This window comes from Bufo gargarizans, chromosome 8 (genome assembly GCF_014858855.1).
Source record: "Bufo gargarizans isolate SCDJY-AF-19 chromosome 8, ASM1485885v1, whole genome shotgun sequence".
Taxonomy (NCBI): domain Eukaryota; kingdom Metazoa; phylum Chordata; class Amphibia; order Anura; family Bufonidae; genus Bufo; species Bufo gargarizans.
The window spans coordinates 48901533-48923085 of record NC_058087.1 but is presented as its reverse complement, the minus strand read 5'-3'; the positions used below and the strand labels follow the sequence as shown (position 1 = coordinate 48923085).

Below are 21553 nucleotides of genomic sequence, written 5' to 3'. Positions count from 1 at the left end.
AATCAACTCTGAATTGACTGTTCTCCCTTGGTTTAAAAGGTAAGAATGCTGACTACCTGCAGTTACCACTAGAGGGGGCAAAGCACTTACTGCATAATTATGCCCTGAACTCCAGTATTGTACTAATCTCCCTCTAGTGGCAGTTGCAGGTAGTGAAAAGCATTATCTTTAAAACCCATGTCTATGGAGACTATCTGATCTCTGTTCCAGAAAAACAAACATCCCTATAAAACTATGTAAAGGAAACAATCCATGCAGCATGTTTTAGCCTAAAAATATTATGTAAGGAGGAGTTTCACTTTAGAAAAGCAATTTTCAAATATGCTATCAGAACATTGTGGGCTAATAGAAGAGATTCTTTTTCAACTATTAGCCAGAGTGAAAGAAGATGGTGTTGCTGCATGAAATTAATAATATAAACCGAGAAAACAGGATGCATACAGCCAGTATCTGTATTTTGCGGATCCACAGTTTGCGGAACGCAAGACGACAGCAACGACAGTGTGCATGAGGTCTAAACAGAAACTTACCAGGACCAAACTAAGGAGGAGGGTTGGTCAACAAAGTGGTGTAAATTTAGGCTCCTGGGCCACAATGCAATGTCTGTAACAAGGTCCCCAGGTACCATGTATAACACTGCAGTCTTCTAGGCCTTTAGGCTGTCCTCCGGTGTCAAGGCGTGACTGCTGTATTTGCCCTCCTATAGCTATACTCCTGCCATCTATATAGAGTAGAGGAGTGCCGCTCAACCCCAACCTTAAACTGACGACGTTTTGAGCTGAGCACCCTCCAGATGACTACCTTCGCGTATGATCTAACAGCAGCGGAGAAGATTGTCTCTGAAGTCACAGTTTCTAGTGACTTCTTACACGTACCCCACAACGAATACCGTACACGTGACTGGGAGCGTGAGTCCAAAAAACAGATCTCTTCGGAGCTTCACTGCGCAACTCTCGCAGAATACTATAAACATAAGAGGATTCCCAGAGGATTACGAGTCCATCTGCGACCAACATTATTCCCGTCTAATATTGAATACTGTACTAAGTTTGAAAATATTATAAACAAATGTTCCCTTGATATAATTGTCCTCAGTATAGAATATCTGCAAAAAGCAATTCAAGACTCCAAAGAGAAACTTACGGCTATTGAAAGTCAGCTCCTTTCAACAACCTCCACCTCCGAATGGTCCGAACTAAAGAAGAAGACAGACAAAATACTAGACGAACATCGCAAATACCTGGAGAATACCAAGCGCACCAAATTCATCCGTGATACAGAGGACTATCAACTCAACAAGGTTTACAGATGGCAATGGCAAGACTCACGAACAGGATATGGATACACCCCATACACAGGCTACGCATCCTCCTCCTCAGGCAGCGAGAGATCTACAACATATCGCTCCCAGCGTTTTTTTCCCAGGCGCGGTTACCGACAACGACGAAGAAACACATACGCCGAGGACGAAGTACCCATGGACCCAAAACCAACAGGAATCCAGACCCGCTCACAGGTAGGAACCTTACAGTGAACATTTCCTCACGAACTCTCTCACCAGCTGAACTGAATGTCCTATCAAAGGGACTCTCATTCTGCCCATACGGCAATCTAAGATCCTTTCTTTTGGAACAGGAACTTAATAGATTCTACCGAACACTAAGGCTTAAAGCCCATTTCTCACAACAAAGCACACCACCACTTACAGTCACATCACCTACCCTCTTATCTATTAAGACACTGGGCTTGAGAAATAAAAGTAACTACATGCCCCCCAAAACATATTATGGTGTAGAAGCATTTATCGATCTCATAAATCGTGAAATCAAAATCAGCACTAGTGCCCTTAAAAATGGTGATTTACATGTTCCATCCAATTTAAAAAGTGAGGAACACATGGCCTTAAACACACTACAGTCAGACAAAACCATTACCATTAAACCAGCTGACAAAGGAGGGGCGATAGTAATAATGGATACTTCATTCTACATCCAAGAAATACAAAAACAATTAGCCGATACCACCACCTATGAACAGGTTCAACACAATCCTACCTTTCAACTTACCAAGGACATTACTACTTTCCTAGACCATCACCTCCAACTCAATACCATTGATAAACCTACTTATACTTTCCTTCTCAATAACAACCCTATTCTTCCAGTATTCTACATTCTACCTAAAATCCATAAAAATCTTACACATCCACCAGGTAGGCCCATTGTAGCCTCCACCGACTCTTTACTTTCACCGCTATCCAAGTTTCTTGAAAAAATACTAACCCCACTCATCAAACAAACACGTTCCTTCCTATTAGACACTTCACAATTCCTATCCATCATCTCAAATTTACAAGATCTACCCCCAGACAGTCTGCTAGTGACACTAGATGTCAACAGCCTATATACTTCTATTTCGCACGACAAAGGAATCAAAGCAGTCACAACATTACTAAACACCTCTGAACTTCTTCCATCAGCACAGACTTTCTGTATATGTTTATTAGAATTTGTACTCAAACACAACAGTATTGATCCTGATTTACAATTCACAGCTCATACTGACTCACAATCTATTAGCTTCTTAGACACAATAGTTATCAAGACTTCCACCGGTACACTAACCACTGATTTATATCGTAAACCCACCGACCGAAACACCCTCCTACACTACTCTAGCTGTCATCCCCACACTACTAAACAATCCCTACCCCGTTCCCAGTTTCAAAGAGTATCAAGAATTGTCAAGGACCCTTTACTCCAAAAACAAAGATTACAAGAAATGTCCCAAAAATTTCAGGATAGAGGATATCCACTTAACCTACTCAAACACGAACAAACCCTTCCCATACGCCCGGATTCCCTTTCCAACACCACCTCATCATCCTCCCGTCTTCCATTGGTAGTGACATACCATCCCATCATGCCCAGAATTCAAACAATTATAAAAAAACACTGGTCAGTTTTGCAACAATCATATCCTGATATTCCCGAATTTCAGTCTCCAGTACGGTTGTGCTACAAAAGACCCCAAAACCTAAGAGACAGATTAGTGAAAGCAGATATTGGCCCAATTAAACCCTCCATTAAACAAACTACACTGGCACCACCAAAAACAGGCACCTATCCATGTCTTAATTGCACCCAATGCAACAATGTCATCAGAGGCAATAGGATCATCCACCCCCACTCAGGCAAAATATACCATCCGAAAGGTTTCTATACATGTTCATCTTCATATGTTATATACTTGATCCGTTGCCCATGCGGCCTTGCATATGTGGGTGAAACTACCCAATGTGCACGGGACCGCATTTCTAAACACAAATCGGACATACGTTGCCATAAAACCGAATTACCGGTACCACATCATTTCATCTCGGCAAATCACCAGATAAATCAATTAAAGTTCCAAATATTAGAACAAGTAGCATCGGCAAGACGTGGAGGAAATAGGATTGCGCGTCTAAAACAACGTGAGGCTTACTGGATCTACGAACTCAATACCTTGTCGCCCCGTGGATTAAATAGAGACTTTGATTTTTGCATTACTTGATTTCCTGTATTTTCTAATTCATGGGTTGCTGCTCTTACTTTTATTTCCATACCTTACAATGTTCACCTTATTACATTACCTTTTCTCCCCTATAGTCTATGAATTAGGACAGCTCTAGGACTCCATGCTTATATACTGAATGTGATAAAAATATTTGTTCCATATATTAATTTTCTTTTTCTCTCCCCCCCTCCTTTTTATTCCCTACAGGTGAAATGATCATTATCAGACAGGTAGTATTATACTACTAGTAATATAATATGATGCCATTATAGTAATAGATTTAAATAGCTATATACCTATAGACTCTTGTACTACATATAACTATAGTACCCTGCTATTAGAATACACTCTTTCTTTAGTATATATGCTATAGGAGCCACCATGAATCCATATGTCCCTTACAACAGGCGGATACCTCTTTGAGATTTACCACTGTCAGAACACATGCGCCCGCCTCCCTAATTATTTTATCAACTACGAGTTGCCAGTTCCCTTCTTCGACTATATTGTGCCTCTGCGCATGCGCCCGTTCACTACAACTCCGGATACTATCCATCAGCCCTGCGCTGACGCGCGTCTCTCTGCGTCTCCCTACGTCATCACCTCAGCGCACGCCGCACCTCCCTTCGGCGTCCTCGCTGCCCCCTTATATTAAACAGCTTCACTGCGCTGCCGCACCATCCACCATTCTCCCTACTATACAGACTAAGGTATGAACAAGCTTCTGAGACGACTGTGATCTGATAACATGCCTATTTTACTTTACATTATAGATGTTCTGACTATCTATCACACTGATGCCTAATGGTCCCTCTTATTATCCTTTAGCTCTGTCCTAATGACTGTCTTCCCTAACTATATTGTGTTTTATTATATCTATGCAATCATTGTTCAATGTAAAATAGCAATATGTGATACGATACATCTCTTTGGTCCCTAATTCTAACATTATATTGTTTGGATTCCACAGATATAACATCCATATCCTGCCAACTCTTACTGGAGATCCTTATCTCACAATACTACTGTTCCATTTGATGCTATTATTCCCTTTCCCCTTTCTTTCCCCTCCCTCCCCCCTCCCTTCCCCCCCCCCCTTCCTGTCCCCCCCCCCCCCCCTTCTTTAGTCTATAAAGCCGACCAAATTTTTTTAACAAGCTCCATACTAGAACTACATGGTTGCTTTGGATGCGCTATTTATTCTCCTGCATATTAGACATGTTCTCCCTTATACATGTTATACCATAATATGACAATGTCAACATGAGATATATGTAATAACTCCTTGTTTCACTTTTGTATATATTAATGTAAATATTTATCTACTTGTCTATATACTAGGCCGTGATCAAGGTCTAAGATTAGACCGAAACGTTGGCCAGTGGCTACTATTATGGATGGATTTACAAAAAGATATGAAATATAATAATAAAATAAGCAACTTATAAATTCTCTATAGAGTGCCGTGGTTTTTTGATATAAATCTATATAGAGTAGACCATGTCTTATTATAACTATATCTACATTATTAGGAATTTGCATGTGTGTAATACACATAGAATGTATTGGGAAAATAGGGTTGTCTGGTGATCTTTGACACTTAGAGTATATTCACATGTTACAGATCAGTTATAGAAATTTCTGCAACTAAAAATCAGTTCCAGTCATCTGAATGGTGGTTATATTGATGGCAGGCACATGGATTTTTACAATCCCCATTTAATAAATGGGAAAGTGACAGAAATGTCTGCAAGAAAGCTGCAGCATATGAATATAAAGGGGTTATCCAATCCTTTTTTCTCTTAAATTTGCCCCCTAGCCAACAGGACCTGTGGAGAAATCTGCACTCACTTGGTCCCCTCCAGTTGGTTCCAGCTCCTGGGCTGCCTTCACTGGACTTTCAGACCCTGTCTGTTACTTGCATGGCCAGGGTCACGTGTCCCTCTGCAGCCAGTGATGATCTCAGCAGTGACATGTCCCCTAATGGCATGTTACTGTTGAGTGACATGCCGCTTAGGGGATACTTCACCGTTGAGGCCAATCATTAGCTGCAAAGGAACACATTGACCCCCATCCATGCAGGAAGTCAAACAAACAGGGACCAGATCCAAGCAGCGGGGATCAGGGGAGTATGGCTAGGGGGCATATTTTCTAAAAACCAAAAACTGGACAACCCCTTTAAGATGCTTATACTGGTAATGGTGGGTTCACACCAGCGTTAGGGATTCCGTTATGGTTTTCCGTTATAAAATGGTTATAACGGAATGCCCAGACAGAATGCAAAACGGAAGCCTTTAAAAGGCATTCCGTTTGCTTTCCGTCCTAATAGAAGTCTATAGGAAAGCATAACTGATCCGTCTGGGTCCCGTTATGCAAGACGGAAAACAAAGTCCTGTCGACAGGACTTTGTTTTCCGTCTTGCATTACGGGAAATAGACAGATCCGTTTTGATTCTCATAGACTTCTATTAGAACGGAATGCCTATTTAAAGGCTTCAGTTTTGCATTCTGTCATAATACAAGTCTATGGGCAGAAGAACGGATCCGTCCTTCCGTCTAATGGATTCCGTTATAACCATGTTATAACGGAAAGCCATAACGGAACCGACCCTAAGAGAATTGTTGACCTGACAGCTGATGAGAACAGGAGGGTAAATGGGGGAGGTGTACACGATGGGTTCTAAACAACTCAACTAGTTGAGGCTCGCACTCAGTATCTGCACTGCCATCCATCACGCCGTGCAGCGTGTACAGAGGCCTTTACCACCGGCCACCTTGCAATAAGAATAGTGCAAATATTGCTGAGTGCAATACCAGTACCTATCATATCCATTCATCCATCCAAAAGACTTGATAAAGGGGTCCCGGAACCCCGAAACATGTCTATTTTGAAAATGACACAACAATAAGGCTTCTTTTATCCATTTGCTGGTCGTTCCCTGCACTTGCCTCAACCAGTTGTGTTATTTGGAACCCATCAGGTACACCTCCGCTACTCACCCTCCTGTTCTTCTGGTTGGGTGGCAACCTTTGTCCAGAGGATTCCATCTAAATGCGTTGGCACTGGCTGCAACAATCTCATCATCTCCACCTATGAATCCTACATTTCCAACACACTCATCACCAATACTGGTGAGCACATAAACTGTTTGCGGCTTTTACCTGGTGCGGCGGCGGTGGTGCCATCGGGTCCCCATGGGGCTGTGGGGGGGGACCTGATGGCATGGAAGGTAGCGCGATGCCTTAATGAGGCATCTGCGCTGCCTTCCGGTGAAGAGCCTGTGAGATCCAGCCCCCTGGATCTCACAGGCCCCGGAAGCTGTATGAGTAATACAGACTGTATTACTCATACAGCCAATGCATTCCAATACAGAAGTATTGGAATGCATTGTAAAGGATTAGACCCCCAAAAGTTCAAGTCCCAAAGTGGGACAAAATATAGTGAAAAAAAAGTTGAAAAAATAAAGTTTTCCCCCAAAAAAATTAAAAGTTTCAAGTAAAAATAAACAAAAACGTCATTTTCCCCAAATAAAGTTAAAAAAAATTGGTAAAAAATAGGGGTGGGGGGGGGGAGTATACATATTAGATATCGCCGCGTCCATATCGACCGGCTCTATAAACATATCACATGACCTAACCTCTCAGATGAACACCTTAAAAAATAAAAACTGTGCTAAATAAACAATTTTTTTGTCACCTTACATCACAAAAAGTACAACAGCAAGCGATCAAAAAGGCGTTTGCCCACCAAAATAGTACCAATCTAACCGTCGCCTCATCCCGCAAAAAATGAGCCCCTACCTGAGACAATCGCCCCCAAAAAATAAAAAAAACTATGGCTCAGTATATGGAGACACTAAAACATAATTTTTTTTTGTTTTAAAAAAGCTGTTATTGTGTAAAACTTACATACATTTTTAAAAAAAGTATACATGTTTGTATCGACCGGCTCTATAAAAATATCACATGACCTAACCCCTCAGATGAACACGGTAAAAAATAAAAACTGTGCTAAATAAATAATTTTTTGTCACCTTACATCACAAAAAGTGTAATAGCAAGTGATCAAAAAGTCACACGCACCCCAAAATAGTGCCAATAAAACCGTCCTCTCATCCTGCAAAAATCATACCCTACCCAATGTTATCGCCCAAAAACTGAAAAAATTATGGCTCTCAGACTATGAAAACACTAAGGCCCCTTTCACACGGGTGAGTATTCCGCGCGGGTGGGGCTGTTCACATGAACTGTGATTTTCACGCATCACTTATGCGTTGCGTGAAAATCGCAACATGTTCTATATTCTGCGTTTTTCACGTAACGCAGGCCCCATAGAAATGAATGGGGTTGCGTGAAAAGCGGATGCGGTGCGATTTTCACGCATGGGTTCTAGGTGACAGTCTATTCACTGTAATATTTTCCCTTATAACATGGTTATAAGGGAAAATAATAGCATTCTGAATACAGAATGCATAGTACAATAGTGCTGGAGGGGTTAAAAAAAAAAAAAAAGTTAACTCACCTTCTCCTCTTGATCGCGTAGTTCCCGGTGTCTTTACTTCTTTAATGATGAGCTGTGGGCTTAAGGACCTGTGGTGACGTCAGATCACATGCTCCATCACCACGGTGATGGACCATGTGATTGGAGCATGTGATCTGATGTCACCACAGGTCATTTAGCCCACAGCTAGTAAAGAAGAGACCGGGAACTAAGCAATCAAGAGGAGAAGGTGAGTTAAAGGGATTCTGTCACCTCCCCTCAGCCAAAAAACTATTTAAAAGCAGCCATGCAGCACAGCTTACCTGGATTAGGCTGTGCTCTTTTATCTTGAAATCCGTCCAGCAGTTACTTCAAAAAACGACTTTGATCAATGAGGAAATGCGTCCTGAAGGTGCCCAGAGGGGCGTTTTTTTCTTCCTAGTGAGCCCAGTACCGCCCCTCTTTCAGTGCCCAGCCCGCCTTCCTTGTATTTTCTAACCGCCGCCCCCAGCCTGCCACAGCCTCCCCTCCCTCTCCTCCCCCTCCCTCACGCCGAACGAAGTCTCGCACAGGCGCAGTACCCACTGAGGGCTGCGCCTGTGCGATCATCAGGAGACTGAGGGCGGCAGCTTCATCTTCGTCACTGGGCATGCGCCGAGCCCAGTGACGTCCGATGCTCGCTCTTCCCTCAGTCAGCAGGGAAGAGAGAGCATCGGACGTCACTGGGCTCGGCGCATGCCCAGTGACGAAGATGAAGCTGCCGCCCTCAGTCTCCTGATGATCGCACAGGCGCAGCCCTCAGTGGGTACTGCGCCTGTGCGAGACTTCGTTCGGCGTGAGGGAGGGGGAGGAGAGGGAGGGGAGGCTGTGGCAGGCTGGGGGCGGCGGTTAGAAAATACAAGGAAGGCGGGCTGGGCACTGAAAGAGGGGCGGTACTGGGCTCACTAGGAAGAAAAAAACGCCCCTCTGGGCACCTTCAGGACGCATTTCCTCATTGATCAAAGTCGTTTTTTGAAGTAACTGCTGGACGGATTTCAAGATAAAAGAGCACAGCCTAATCCAGGTAAGCTGTGCTGCATGGCTGCTTTTAAATCGTTTTTTGGCTGAGGGGAGGTGACAGAATCCCTTTAACTTTTTTATTTTTTTAACCCCTCCAGCACTGATGTACTATGCATTCTGTATTCAGAATGCTATTATTTTCCCTTATAACCATGTTATAAGGGAAAATAATACAATCTTCAGAACCTCAATCCCAAGCCCGAACTTCTGTGAAGAAGTTCGGGTTTGGGTACCAAACATGTGCGATTTTTCTCACGCGAGTGCAAAACGCATTACAATGTTTTACGCTCGTGTGGAAAAATCGCACGTGTTCCCGCAACGCACCCGCCTCTTATCCGGACCAAAAATAAGACGCCTGTGTGAAAGAGGCCTAAAACATTAATTTTATTTTTTTTTGCTTCAAAAAAGAAATAATTGTGTAAAACTTACATAAATAAAAAAAAAAGTATACATATTAGGTATTGCCGCATCCGTGACAACCTGGTCTATAAAAATATCACATGATCTAACCTGTCAGATGAATGTTGTAAATAGCAAAAAATAAAAACGGTGCCAAAACAGCTTTCTTGTTATCTTGCCTCACAAAAAGTGTAATATAGAGCAACCAAAAATCATATGTACCCTAAACTAGTACAATACTGCCACCCTATCCCGTAGTTTCTAAAATGGGGCCTTTTTTTGGAGTTTCTACTCTAGGGGTGCGTCAGGGGGGCTTCAAATGGGACATGGTGTCAAAAAAAAAAAAACAGTCCAGCAAAATCTGCCTTCCAAAAACCATATGGCATTCCTTTCCTTCTGCGCCCTGCCATGTGCCCGTACAGCAGTTTACGACCACATATGGGGTGTTTCTGTAAACTACAGAATCAGGGCCATAAATATTGAGGGTTTTTTTGGCTGTTAACCCTTGCTTTGTTACTAGGAAAAATGGATTAAAATGGAAATTTTGGCAAAAAAATGGAAATTCTGAAATTTCATCTCCATTTGCCAATAACCCTTGTGGAACACCGAAAGGGTTAACGATGTTTGTAAAATCTGTTTTGAATACCTTGAGGGGTGTAGTTTCTTAGAGGGGGTCACTTTTCTGGAGTTTCTACTCTAGGGTTGCATCAGGGGGGCTTCAAATGGGACATGGTGTAAAAAAAAAAAAACAGTCCAGCAAAATCTGCCTTCCAAATCTGATGTCACCCGAAAGAGAAGACGTCATCGGCGCAGGCGCACTGAGGAAGTGCTGAGGAAGCGAGCGTCCTTCTCTCAGAGCGCCTGCGCCAAATGAGGTGCAGGTGCGGCATTTGAATTGCAGACAGGGCCAGCTGGAGGAGGAGAGTACTCGCTGGCCCTGTCAATCAGCAGGAGGAGGGGGCGTTTTTTTTTTTTTTAAAGGAGGATGCGGTGGCTACCAGCAAGTAGACTCCCTACTTTCTGGTAGAGAGGTAATTTACATATTATAAAAGTGCAGTTTTTAAAGAAACTAGCCGACAGAAAAGGGTATGAGCCCTATATATAGAAAAATCGCAGTATAAGGATTTTAATTAGCCTAAAAAAAATATGACTTTTGGGGGGGGGGGTGACAGAAGCCATTTAAGGCTACATGCACACAAAACACGGATGCCGCCTGTGTCCGCTTCACAGTTTTTGGAACGGAATGGGCTGCCCATTAAAGAAATGCCTATTCTTGTCTGCAAACGGACCAGAATAGGACATGTTATATTTTTTTGTGGTCCACGGAAAGGAGCAACGGATGTGGACAGCACACAGATTGCTATCTGCATCTTTTGAGGCCCCATTGAAGATAACGAGCTGCAAAAAATGCGGCTCGGATGCAGACCCAAACAACGTTCATGTGAATGAGGCCTAAGGTTAAAAAGTGAGATTAGACCTGGATTATGGCACATTTATTTTTCTGCGACCCTTAGAAATGTTGCAATAAAAGTGGCATCCTGCAACAAAATGTAGTTGCAGTACTTGAAAACTGCGCCATTTCATAAGTTTGGTGCAACCACACAATGCAAATCCTGACTTAACAGTGACATGAAAACAATCTCAAATAATAAAAGTCCCATTCCCCCTCCCCCAATTCTTTTCTTCACAGGTGAGATGAGCTGCCACCAGAGGCAGCAGCTTACTCCCTTCATCCCACTGAGAACATATGTAAGGCCTCATGCACACGGCCATTGTGCATGAGGGCCGCAAAAGATGCACGCTTTGCGGACAAGAATAGGCAGTTATATTAAGGGCTGTCCGTGCCGTTCCACAAATTGCGGAACGCACATGGACGCCATCCGTGTTTTGCGGACTGCAAAAAACTGAAATGTCGTGTGAATAAGTCCTAACTGTATTGCCCCTATAAGCACCAAACACAGTGACCTCGCCCTGACAAATATTACCGAAATAAGTGATTAGTCAACACAATTGTTGGGATAAAAACTGTTTATTTGTTACAAATGCATAGTAAATATTTTATATAAAATGTATACAGTTACAAAGGTGACCTGGATAGGACGTGGGCAAAGAGAAAACTGTGAGGATCTCTAGCCTTTTCAGTGTGGACTGTGTGAAAGTTGAGGAACAAATTGGGCAATAAAATATATTAAAAGAGAAGAGGAAAGACCACAGTGAGCTCATTATTAGCAGGGTGACGGTAATATATTAGGATCTCCGCTACGCCGCTACCTACTCGGTGATAATGTATTCATCGTCTACCAAGAATGCCATTATCGACCAAAAGGCAGTTTCCTATGTTTGCTCGGTGCAATGTAAAAAGGAATGACGATTGAGCAGAATGGCATGGATTTTAGCTGAGCGTGGGAGCGTGTAACCAAAGTTCAAAGACAGAAAGAGCAGTGAGAGGTGCCAACAGATACAAGCTGTAGCCTATACAAAAGGTAGGAAACGGTAACCGCAGGAGGAATCGGAATGTTCGCTGCTTCTTCTTTTTCTGGGGAGCTACTATAGTCCTGTGTGATTGGGGGCGTTCAGTGCATCGCGGTCACCATTGCTGCACTGGAGGATCTCCTCTGTGGTCAGACACTCACAATTCGGTGTGCAGGACGTTTTTAGCTTTCTTCATGTTTGTGACCACTGTGGGTTAAGAAGAAGATAAACTTTATTAATCCCTGAACAGGGAAATTGCATTGTTGTAACAGCAGCGTTCCCCACAATAAGGCCTCTTGCACATGAACTTTTTTTTTCCAATTTCTGTTCCGTATAGAGAACCATTCATTTCAATGGGTTTGCAAAAAAAAAAAACTGAAGGTACTCCGTATGCCTTCCATTTCTGTATTTCCATTTTTCTGTTCCGTTTAAAGATACAACATGTCCTATTTCTATTGTCCGCATAATGGACAAGGATAGTACTGTTCTATCTGGGGCCAGGTGTTCTGTTCCGCAAAAAACGGAATGCACACGGACGTCATCTGTCTTTTTTGCGGACCGCAAAATACTGAAAAAGCCATGCGTTCGTGTGCAAGAGGCCTAATGCCCATATATATTAAATAATACATACAATCATTAAAAAAAAAAACTCAGAAATTAAGTAATTACAAAAATTGCCACCAATTAAAAAATGTACTTCGAGAAGTATACTTACACAAACACTTCTTTCTAAAAACTGCACCTGACACGGTCTGATTAAGGTGGACCCGTCCGCTCTCCTGACATGTCTGTTTTAGTATACTTGCATTCCCCATGCAATAACCGTTCCGGAACATGTGTCATTCCTCTGTTAAGCCTCATTCACACGTCAGTGTTTCACGGACGTGTGCTGTACATGTTCTCCACGGACAGCGCGCGTCCCTCATTCATTTTAAATGTGTGTATTCACACATCAGTGTATTAGCACGGTCCGTGGGTCCGTTTTTTGGGGTTTTTTTTAGCACGGATGCATGCTCTATTTTGTCAGTGTTCATGGATCCATCATGCCCATTATAGTCTTTGGGCCCGTGAAAACCACGGATGCCATCCGTGTTTCACAGATCATTAAGAAGAGATTCTTTGAAAATTATTTTTCAGCTGTTCAGTGAAACAATGACAGCAAAACACGGACACCCCTGATCTTTCACGGACGCGTCACTGACCACCTGCTCACTGATTTGAGCACGGACACGGACGTGTGAATGGGGCTTTATTCCTCCTACAAACTTATGAATATACACTGACAGCTGGGTGTTGGGCGTTGTGTTGGACACAAAAGGAGAATTGTAACGCCCAGTTGGCAGTTTATTCATAAACGGCTAGGAAGAATAACCGAGGAATGGCGCAGGACAGCGTTAGAAAATAAGATTCTCCAGAATGGTTATTTTCTGAATAATATCTATAATCTTCCTCTAACCTTGGCTTTGATGCAGCATGGTATAGAATGGGAGGAGCTGAGCAGATCGATGGGGAAAGATTCAGTAAAACGTGTAATTTATACATTTTGCTGTAAATCCACTCAGCAATTCCTGCAGATTGCACTGCATTGTCTGCTGACAGGTCCTCTTTAAAGACAAAATAAAGGTGTCCTGGTGGGAAAACCTTTCCATATGTCCTATTAGGGTATCAAAAAAACACTTTGGGTGTTCCCCCAGTCCCCTCTATGAGCCACAGCCCCTAAAAAGAAGTCTCATTTGCAATGGCAGACTTACATAAATGGCCACTCTGAAGGCTTACTATCAAATATTACAGAAATGTCTGACTAGCGGCAGCTTTCCCCACAAAATCAGCTTTTTTGCTGGGGCACTTGGAAGTCAGACCCACTGCAGTCAGCTGATGACCGCCCCCGCCATACTAAAGGGGCTGTCCGCAACACATTGTTAATATCCTTTCACTGGAGGTTTTGTGGTTAAAACAGGAATTTCCACTTGTTAAACCAGTTTTTTTTTTTCCTTTGGAGATACAGTATATACGGTATAATACTCACACTCTGGAATATCGCCAGCTTCATAGGCGTACAGTCTGTTTGCGTATCTTCCTGCAAGATCTGTCCTGACGGTCATTGATGGATCTGCATTACAGAAAGTACAATAGTCAATACTTAGAATCACCCGTAAAGTATTAGTATATGATTAGTTGCCTAATAAAACTCACCCACAAACATGACTCTGGGTACATAGAATCCATCTGGAGACTGGTTCTCATCGGCCACGGGGTGCTGTAGAGACAGAGATCTGCATGAGCATATACAGGACCAGGGTACATGACTATCTAGGTTTACCACCGGGCCCTTCTGGCATACAGCATTACATCATGTACCAGGGCTACATAAGGCTCTACATAGTAGAGGAAAAAACATAAACTCACCACAACGTTTAACATGACAAAATCCTCTTGTGCCAATTTCTGTGCCATAACATCAGCAGCAAAAGCTTTCTTCAGTTCTACATGGGCGAGAGAAATCGTAAGGGTCTAGCTAAAAAGCAATATAGGAAAACCTTTAATATGTACAAGAGGCTGCAATGTGTCCAGCGTGCGCTATAGGGTAAAGGGGCTATACCGTGATGTAAAGATTAGAAATCAGATATCATATAGTACATGAGAATCAAACAAGGTAAGCCTACATTCACACTTGCGACAGAGTGATCCGGCAGGCAGTTCCGTCGCCGGAACTGCCTGCCGGATCAGGCAATCTGCATGCAAACGGACAACATTTGTAGGCGGATCCGTCTCTCCGGATCCGTTTCAATTTTTTTTTCACCGAAAGGACGGATCCGGCATTGCGGTATTTTTAATGTCAAATCCGGCACTAATACATTTCAATGTAATGTGTTCCGGAATTTTTTGGACGGCATGCTGCGGTATTATCTCCGTCCTGAAAAGTCAAAAAGACTGAACTGAAGACATCCTGATGCATCCTGAACGGATTACTCTCCATTCAGACTGCAATAGGATAAAACTGATCAGTTCTTTTCCGGTATTGAGCACCTAGGACGGAACTCAGTGCCGGAAAAGAATAACGCTAGTGTGAAAGTACCCTTAGAACCAGCTCTGTATCTCACATGGATTCAGAGATCTCCTAATTCATTGCTTCAATTGCTCAACTAGCATGTGTCCATCTCAGGGGCCGTGTCCATTCTGCTGCAGCTCTCTCCCTGTAATGGCTGGTGGCAGCAGAAGATTTAAAGGGGTTGTCCAAGTTATATTTATTGATGACCTATCCTCAGGATCGGCGGGGGTCCGACACCCCCTCCGATCAGCTGTTTGAAGAGAAGGCGTGCGCGGTGTCAGCGCTGCCCCCCCTTCACTGTTTACCTTCTAGCCGTTGCATCTGCAGTGGTGAGCAGGTGTAATTACACCCAAGCCTTCCTATTGAAATTAATGGGACTGCATGGGTGTAATTACACCTGCTCACCACTGCAGATGCAACGGCTAGAAGGTAAACAGTGAAGAGGGGGCAGCGCTGACACCGCGCACGCCTTCTCTTCAAACAGTTGATCGGAGGGGGTGCCGGGTGTCGGACCCCCGCTGATCCTGAGGATAGGTCATCAATAAATATAACTTGGACAACCCCTTTAATCTGAGCGTGCGTGACCACCTCAGTGAGGTGGACAAGAAATAAGGAAATGAGCAAACAGTAGGTGGCGCTGTATAGATACATTTTATCGAAAAACTCAGCGGCTATACAAAATTTTTAATTACATGCAATTACAAAAGTATTCAGATCCGGGCACTGGTTTGAAAAATGTAAACTGTGTTTCATGGCAAACCTCTTTAAATGTAGATGAAATGGTTCTATATATACTCCCCAAACTGGACACATCATTGTGTTATTGAGCATAAAGTCTGTCTCATTAATGATCTGTCTCATTAATAGGGAGACTATTATAATTGATTAGGCATATATGAAAGGGGGGCTTCTATAAGCCAAAATGGAAAGTCACTAAGAAAGAACAGTTCTGACAGACCAGACCAGCCATTTATTACATGGACGGCCATTCATTTGAATGGCCAACATGTACAAAAATACTAAACTTCCTTACATCCCAGCATCCCCTTAGATCTCCCTGATTTAGCTGCACTCGCAGTTTGAATTTGGACAAGCCTTTAATAAGCTGCTGGTATCAGATCTGCTGTTCAGGGGTTTTCTGACATTCTGATATTAATGACCTATCCACAGATGGGAGTTCGACACTCAGGATCAGCTGTTTGAAGAGGCTGCGATGCTCGGGTGAAGGCTGTGGCCTCTTCCTTGGCCAGTGACTTCACATTCATCGGTCATGTGGCCCAGGCGCAGCTCAGTCCCATTCAAGTGAGTAGGCCTGAGCTGTAGTACCAAGTATGGCCACTATCCAGTGGATGGCGCTGTGCTTGGTAAGCTGCGATAAGCACAGCAGCCTCCTCAAACAGCTGATCGGCGGGGGTGCAGAATGCCGGATCCACCTGCCAATCTGATGTTGATGACTTATCCTAAGGATAGGCCATTAGTATCAGAATCAAAAAAAAAAAAAAAACTTTAAACAGCAAAACTTAGATATTCCAAACAGAATCCTGGACATATTAATTAGATAACCTGCAGGATGTATACAGTTACAGAAGGCATAACCTGCCAGGATCTGTCAACAGCAGCTTATTTCATAGTTTCCAGGCAGAAAGTTCCTGGAACTTTTAACTATAGCAATCTTATATAACAATCCCTCTACTGGAATCAGGTTTACCTTGGCTGAAGGGACAGTCTTCCAAGTGATGAATCACCATAAGGGGTTTTCTTCTGCAGAGGGAATTGGACAAGTACATTTAGGGGAAAATACTTAGATATTTAGTATAGGATGTATATATAATACTGAAGACATTATCAGGATAGCTCATCAATATCAGATCGCTGGGGTTTTCACTCCTGGCACGCTACCTATCAGCTCTTACCTTCACCAGAACTACCACTGAAAGTGGAAGAGGAGGCACAGCGCTGTTCAAAGTGTAGTGGCCATGTCAGGTTACTGCAGGCCATTAAAATGAATGGAACAGAGCTGCAGTAACCCAGTATGACCACTACACTTTGAACGGCGCTGTGCTTCCTCTTCCACTCTCAGTGGTAGTTCTGGTGCCAGCAGTTGCAGGTAACAGCTCATCAGTGGGGGCGTGCCGGGAGTCGGACCCCACCAATCTGATATTGATGCGCAGTATTGTTAGCCTGAAAACCCCCTTTAACATAACATATCATTACCATTTTATTCTGATTTCAAAATGCAGAAAATGATCACCGGTATGTGATATAAATAATTACATAAAACACATGGGTAAAAGCAATGTCAATTTAGAATATTTGACTCCCGCTGGACCAGAAATGGGTAGCTTATATCCTCTATGTAATATTCCGTTGCTCCTAAGCACACTGCTAACATTTGCATTTTCGCTATGAACCAAATCTAATTTCTTTCTGTACAAAATGAATTGGTTCTGCATTTTCTGCGTTGTTTTATTTCATCTTATAAGGCATGTACTTACAGTTCCCTACACTTGGCCAAAGCTTCTTCATAGGTCTGAATCCACTCAATGTTGTCACCCCAGCCTGCAAAGAAGAACCACCATTAGTAATGCCTGCTGGGCACTGGGGTTGAGAATGAATTGTATTAGCCTCAGCTCTCTTGATATTGATAGGACTGGGCTTTGTAGGGTCACATTGTCTCGCTCCTATCACCTTTGCAATACATAGTAGAACAAAATAATAAATTATAATTCATTGTACTACATAGACACTCGCCTCTTGCAAGGGTTTTGACTTGTGGAGTAGCCGCAGGGGCTTCTGCTTCGGGTTCAGCTTTGACTGTGCTGCCGGCATCCGGTACTGGCTGCTTTTTTGGCTTTCTTGTAGCCGCCTCTCCCAACGCTGAGCAGAGGAGAAGGAGGCAACAAACAAACAGGTTGGTCTGCATGGTGTCTGTAAGGGAAAGTATAATGCTCAGTGAACAAAAACCGGATTAGAGCACGTAACATTACTGAGCAAACGACAGTTTATGACAGGTACAATATGCAAACAATGCGCAGGGCGATGGATTTATCAATATCCTATCATTCTACTGACTGTCTATTAATCAGCATGGGTATAAACCACTGAGATGGGATCTTGGTTTATTGATCACCGTACATACAAGTAATTGCCAAGTCAAGATTGCTATCTATAGGCGAGGGTTTGCCTGAAAGAATTTAGATTATGAGCCCCATCATGGACAGAGATGTGAGTGAATGCATTCTTTGTACAGCACAGCGGAACCTGTTGACGCCATATAAATGCGTGTTTGATTGTAAGGCCCCCATGCACATGACCGTATTTTGGTCCATATTTTTTGCGGATCGCACACGGACCCATTTAAAAAAAGACGTATGTCCATACATAACATAGAACATGTCCTATTCTTGTCCGTTTTGCGGACAAGGAAAGGCATTGTGACAATGGGTTTTGCAGATCTGTGGTTTGCAGACTGCAAAATACATACGGTCGTGTGAATGCACCCTAAATGTCATTGTAAAGCACTGCGGAACATGTGGGTGCTATATACATAAAGATTATTATTCATATGTATGCATTTTAGAACCTACTATGATTTTTTATTATTTTTTCTGATGTCTCAAGTTTAGAAGTCCAAATCCTGAGTGTTTTATACTAGGCTGGACTCTTTAGAAAATTCATATAGCAATACAAATTCAGCTGATATAATATGCTATGTTGAACTAAAGAATCTGCATTGGTCACTTTTTTAGATCTAGAAGTTCAAAAAGCAGTGGAGATCCTCCTTGTATCATTAGAGATCTTTTCTGTCTGTGTTCACCTAGACGTGGCGTTAGTCTGTGTTCACCTAGATGTGGCGTTGGTCTGTGTTCACCTAGATGTGGCGTTGGTCTGTGTTCACCTAGACGTGGCGGTTTCCATTTAAAGTGGAAAGCATGATGCATAGCTGTATCCATCAGGGTGGGTTCACCCTTGGGTTTTTGAGGCATTTTTTTTTTTAAGACAAAGTAAGAAGTGAATCTATCAGGAAGGAGAGGTTACAAGTTACATTTTTCATTCTCTTCCAACCCACTTCTGTCTTTGGCTGAAAAAAAACACCACAAAAACCTACAGTATGTGATTAGCACTGCCGCTGGATGGTCCTCATTGACTTACAATGGGGTCCATCCTTTTGATGCAGTGCTGTTTTTCAAGTCAGACCTGACAGAATCTGCATCAGATGTCAATGTAGTGAAAAAATGCCAAAAAAACAAACAAAACAATAGAATGTAGATTTTTAACCCAATACTAAAATCTGGAGAATGAACCACATCATGGTTGCGACTGTAATCATTATGTACAGTAAATTATGTAGCCAATTAGTTATGATGACTAATTTATGTCCTGCAGATAGGTATGTTCATGTAGATAGACCCCTATTAATATACACCTCATATAATGAAGAGTGCAACAAAATAAGTGAGTGCAGAAGAGAGACGAGGATAATTCTTGCTCTCTGCAGAAGGTTACCTGTGCAGGCTTCTTGCAGCCACTCACCTGAGGTTCTGTACTTTCTCTGTCAGTGTCAGGAGACCACCTGGAGGATCAGTGCTGTAAGCTGGGAGATGAGGACCTATTTATACCCAGGTTGCCAGAAATCAACGTCAGCTTTAGAACCAGGATGTCCTGATCCCTGGAGCCGACTGACCCAACCCAGAGATCAGCTCAAGAACTGCCCCCAACACACCTTTCCCTTAGCTTTAGATTGCTATTGTTTGTCTAGCTCAGATATGCAGGGGACACACCCGGCCTGGCTCTCTGTCCTGGATGTGTCCTACACTTATTGGCTGATGGGTACAGTGGTTGCGAGACTGGTAAAGCAGATATGGCATCATGACGTTATAGATGTTTCCTTAAGGTATGCCTGCAGAGTTCAGCCATTAGTATGATAATTAAAGGCATTTTCCCATCATTCAGGTTATTTTTTTTGCCTATCTTAAGGCCTATGAATAAAGCATTTAAGTACATAACATGAGACAATAAAGACAGAAAGTACAATAAACATGAGCTTAATGACTAATAGATTGGTATAGAAGGAGAGAGGACCCTGCCCTCGAGGGTTTACAATCTACAATCTAATGTTAAAGTAATTGTCAGACCCCCACCACCAGTGTTGGACTGGGGTTCCTTGGGCCCACCAGAGTAAATTTATTTTTGGGGCCCAAGCCATATATCATTAATAAAGTCTAAGACTAGTTTAACACCTCTGGTGTTAAATTTTTCATTTGGCTGTTCCAGTAGACATAGCCGGGAATCATCCGGACACAAACCGCACCATGCAGCGATTTGTGTCCGTCCGATCCTCCAAATTGAATGCCAGAATGTGTACGGATCTCCGCCCGACCCCATTATACTAAATGGGGCTGCCAGACATTTGTCAGCATGCCGCAGCGAAAGATCCAGAGAATTGATGGGATCCAAAGGCAGCTCCAAATGGGATTTTTCTCTTGGACCTTTGGAGTCCACTATGGCTTCAGAGCCTGGGCCCATAAGAAGATCGTCTTGTACTCTCGTGGTCCAGTCCGACCCTGCCTGCCACAGTTGTAGTTATGGCCTAAATCTGTTCTGCATAAAGAAAGAAAACCACTTACCTATTCACCAGCACTAATGGTCCCATCCCTGCTGCTTCTTGTCTTCTGTGGACCAGATGTGTGATGCCCCAACCATGGTCACTTGTACCGCTGCAGCAGTCTACAAGGGTACAGAAGCAGCGGGGATGGGACCTCGGCGCTAGAACGAAGTGCCGCTGAATAGGTAAGTGTTCTTCTTTTGGCATAGCAAATTTGGGGCCATGGGGGGAGGACAACCACTTTAAAGAAGAAACTACTTGCTGTTTAGATGTATTCATTACCATGTAACCCTCAACCCAAAATTAATTAATGACTAATTGTATTTCAAATAAAGAAAAAAAGCAACTCACTCCTTTTGCAAACAGCAATTCCAGGAGCACATCCAGACAACCAACGATTTTAATGTCCAAATGAAAGACGCAATCAAACAAGAAACAAGTGTTTGCTCTTTTGTCTTTTCATTTTTTAGCCAGTTTACTTGGGCCAGTTGTCCGGAGTGAACATTTGTCCAACCCATCACTAGCCCAAGTAAAAGGGCCTTTAAAGGTTTTATCCAGGAGTTTTACACTGATGATCTTTCCTCTGGATAGGTCATCAGTATCTGATTGTGGTGGTCCCCTACAGAGCAGATACTGATGACCTATCTAGAGGATTGGTCATAAGTGTAAACTCCCTCAGGATAGGTCATCGATATCTGATTGGCAGGGGTCTGATGCCCTGTACACCCACCGATCAGCTGTTCTGCAGTAGCTTCAATGCTGGAACTACAACAGCTCTGCTCCATTGTGTAGTGGACAGAACTGGTCACTGCAGTGCTGCTCCCATTCACTTCAATGTGAGCAAAGCCTGGATATATGGTCTATTATTTAGATTTTTATCAACCCTGAATCCCACCTAAGGTTATACTTTTGGTGTGCCAGTAAATTTAATT

The 21553-nt window shown here is 42.9% G+C and overlaps 1 protein-coding gene across 1 annotated transcript; it reads right to left on the bottom strand.

Annotated features, from left to right (window-relative positions):
• Positions 1-11508: 11508 nt before the first annotated feature.
• Positions 11509-19707, bottom strand: LOC122945271 (anterior gradient protein 2-like). The gene is made up of 8 exons (XM_044304295.1): positions 19550-19707; positions 17768-17944; positions 17512-17575; positions 16725-16777; positions 14374-14450; positions 14161-14224; positions 13994-14077; positions 11509-12174 (listed from the first exon to the last, which is right to left on the bottom strand). The coding sequence occupies exons 2-8, from the start codon at positions 17937-17939 to the stop codon at positions 12125-12127; spliced, it is 564 nt and encodes a 187-aa protein (XP_044160230.1). The 5' UTR covers positions 17940-17944; positions 19550-19707; the 3' UTR covers positions 11509-12124.
• Between the last annotated feature and the right edge of the window lie 1846 nt (positions 19708-21553).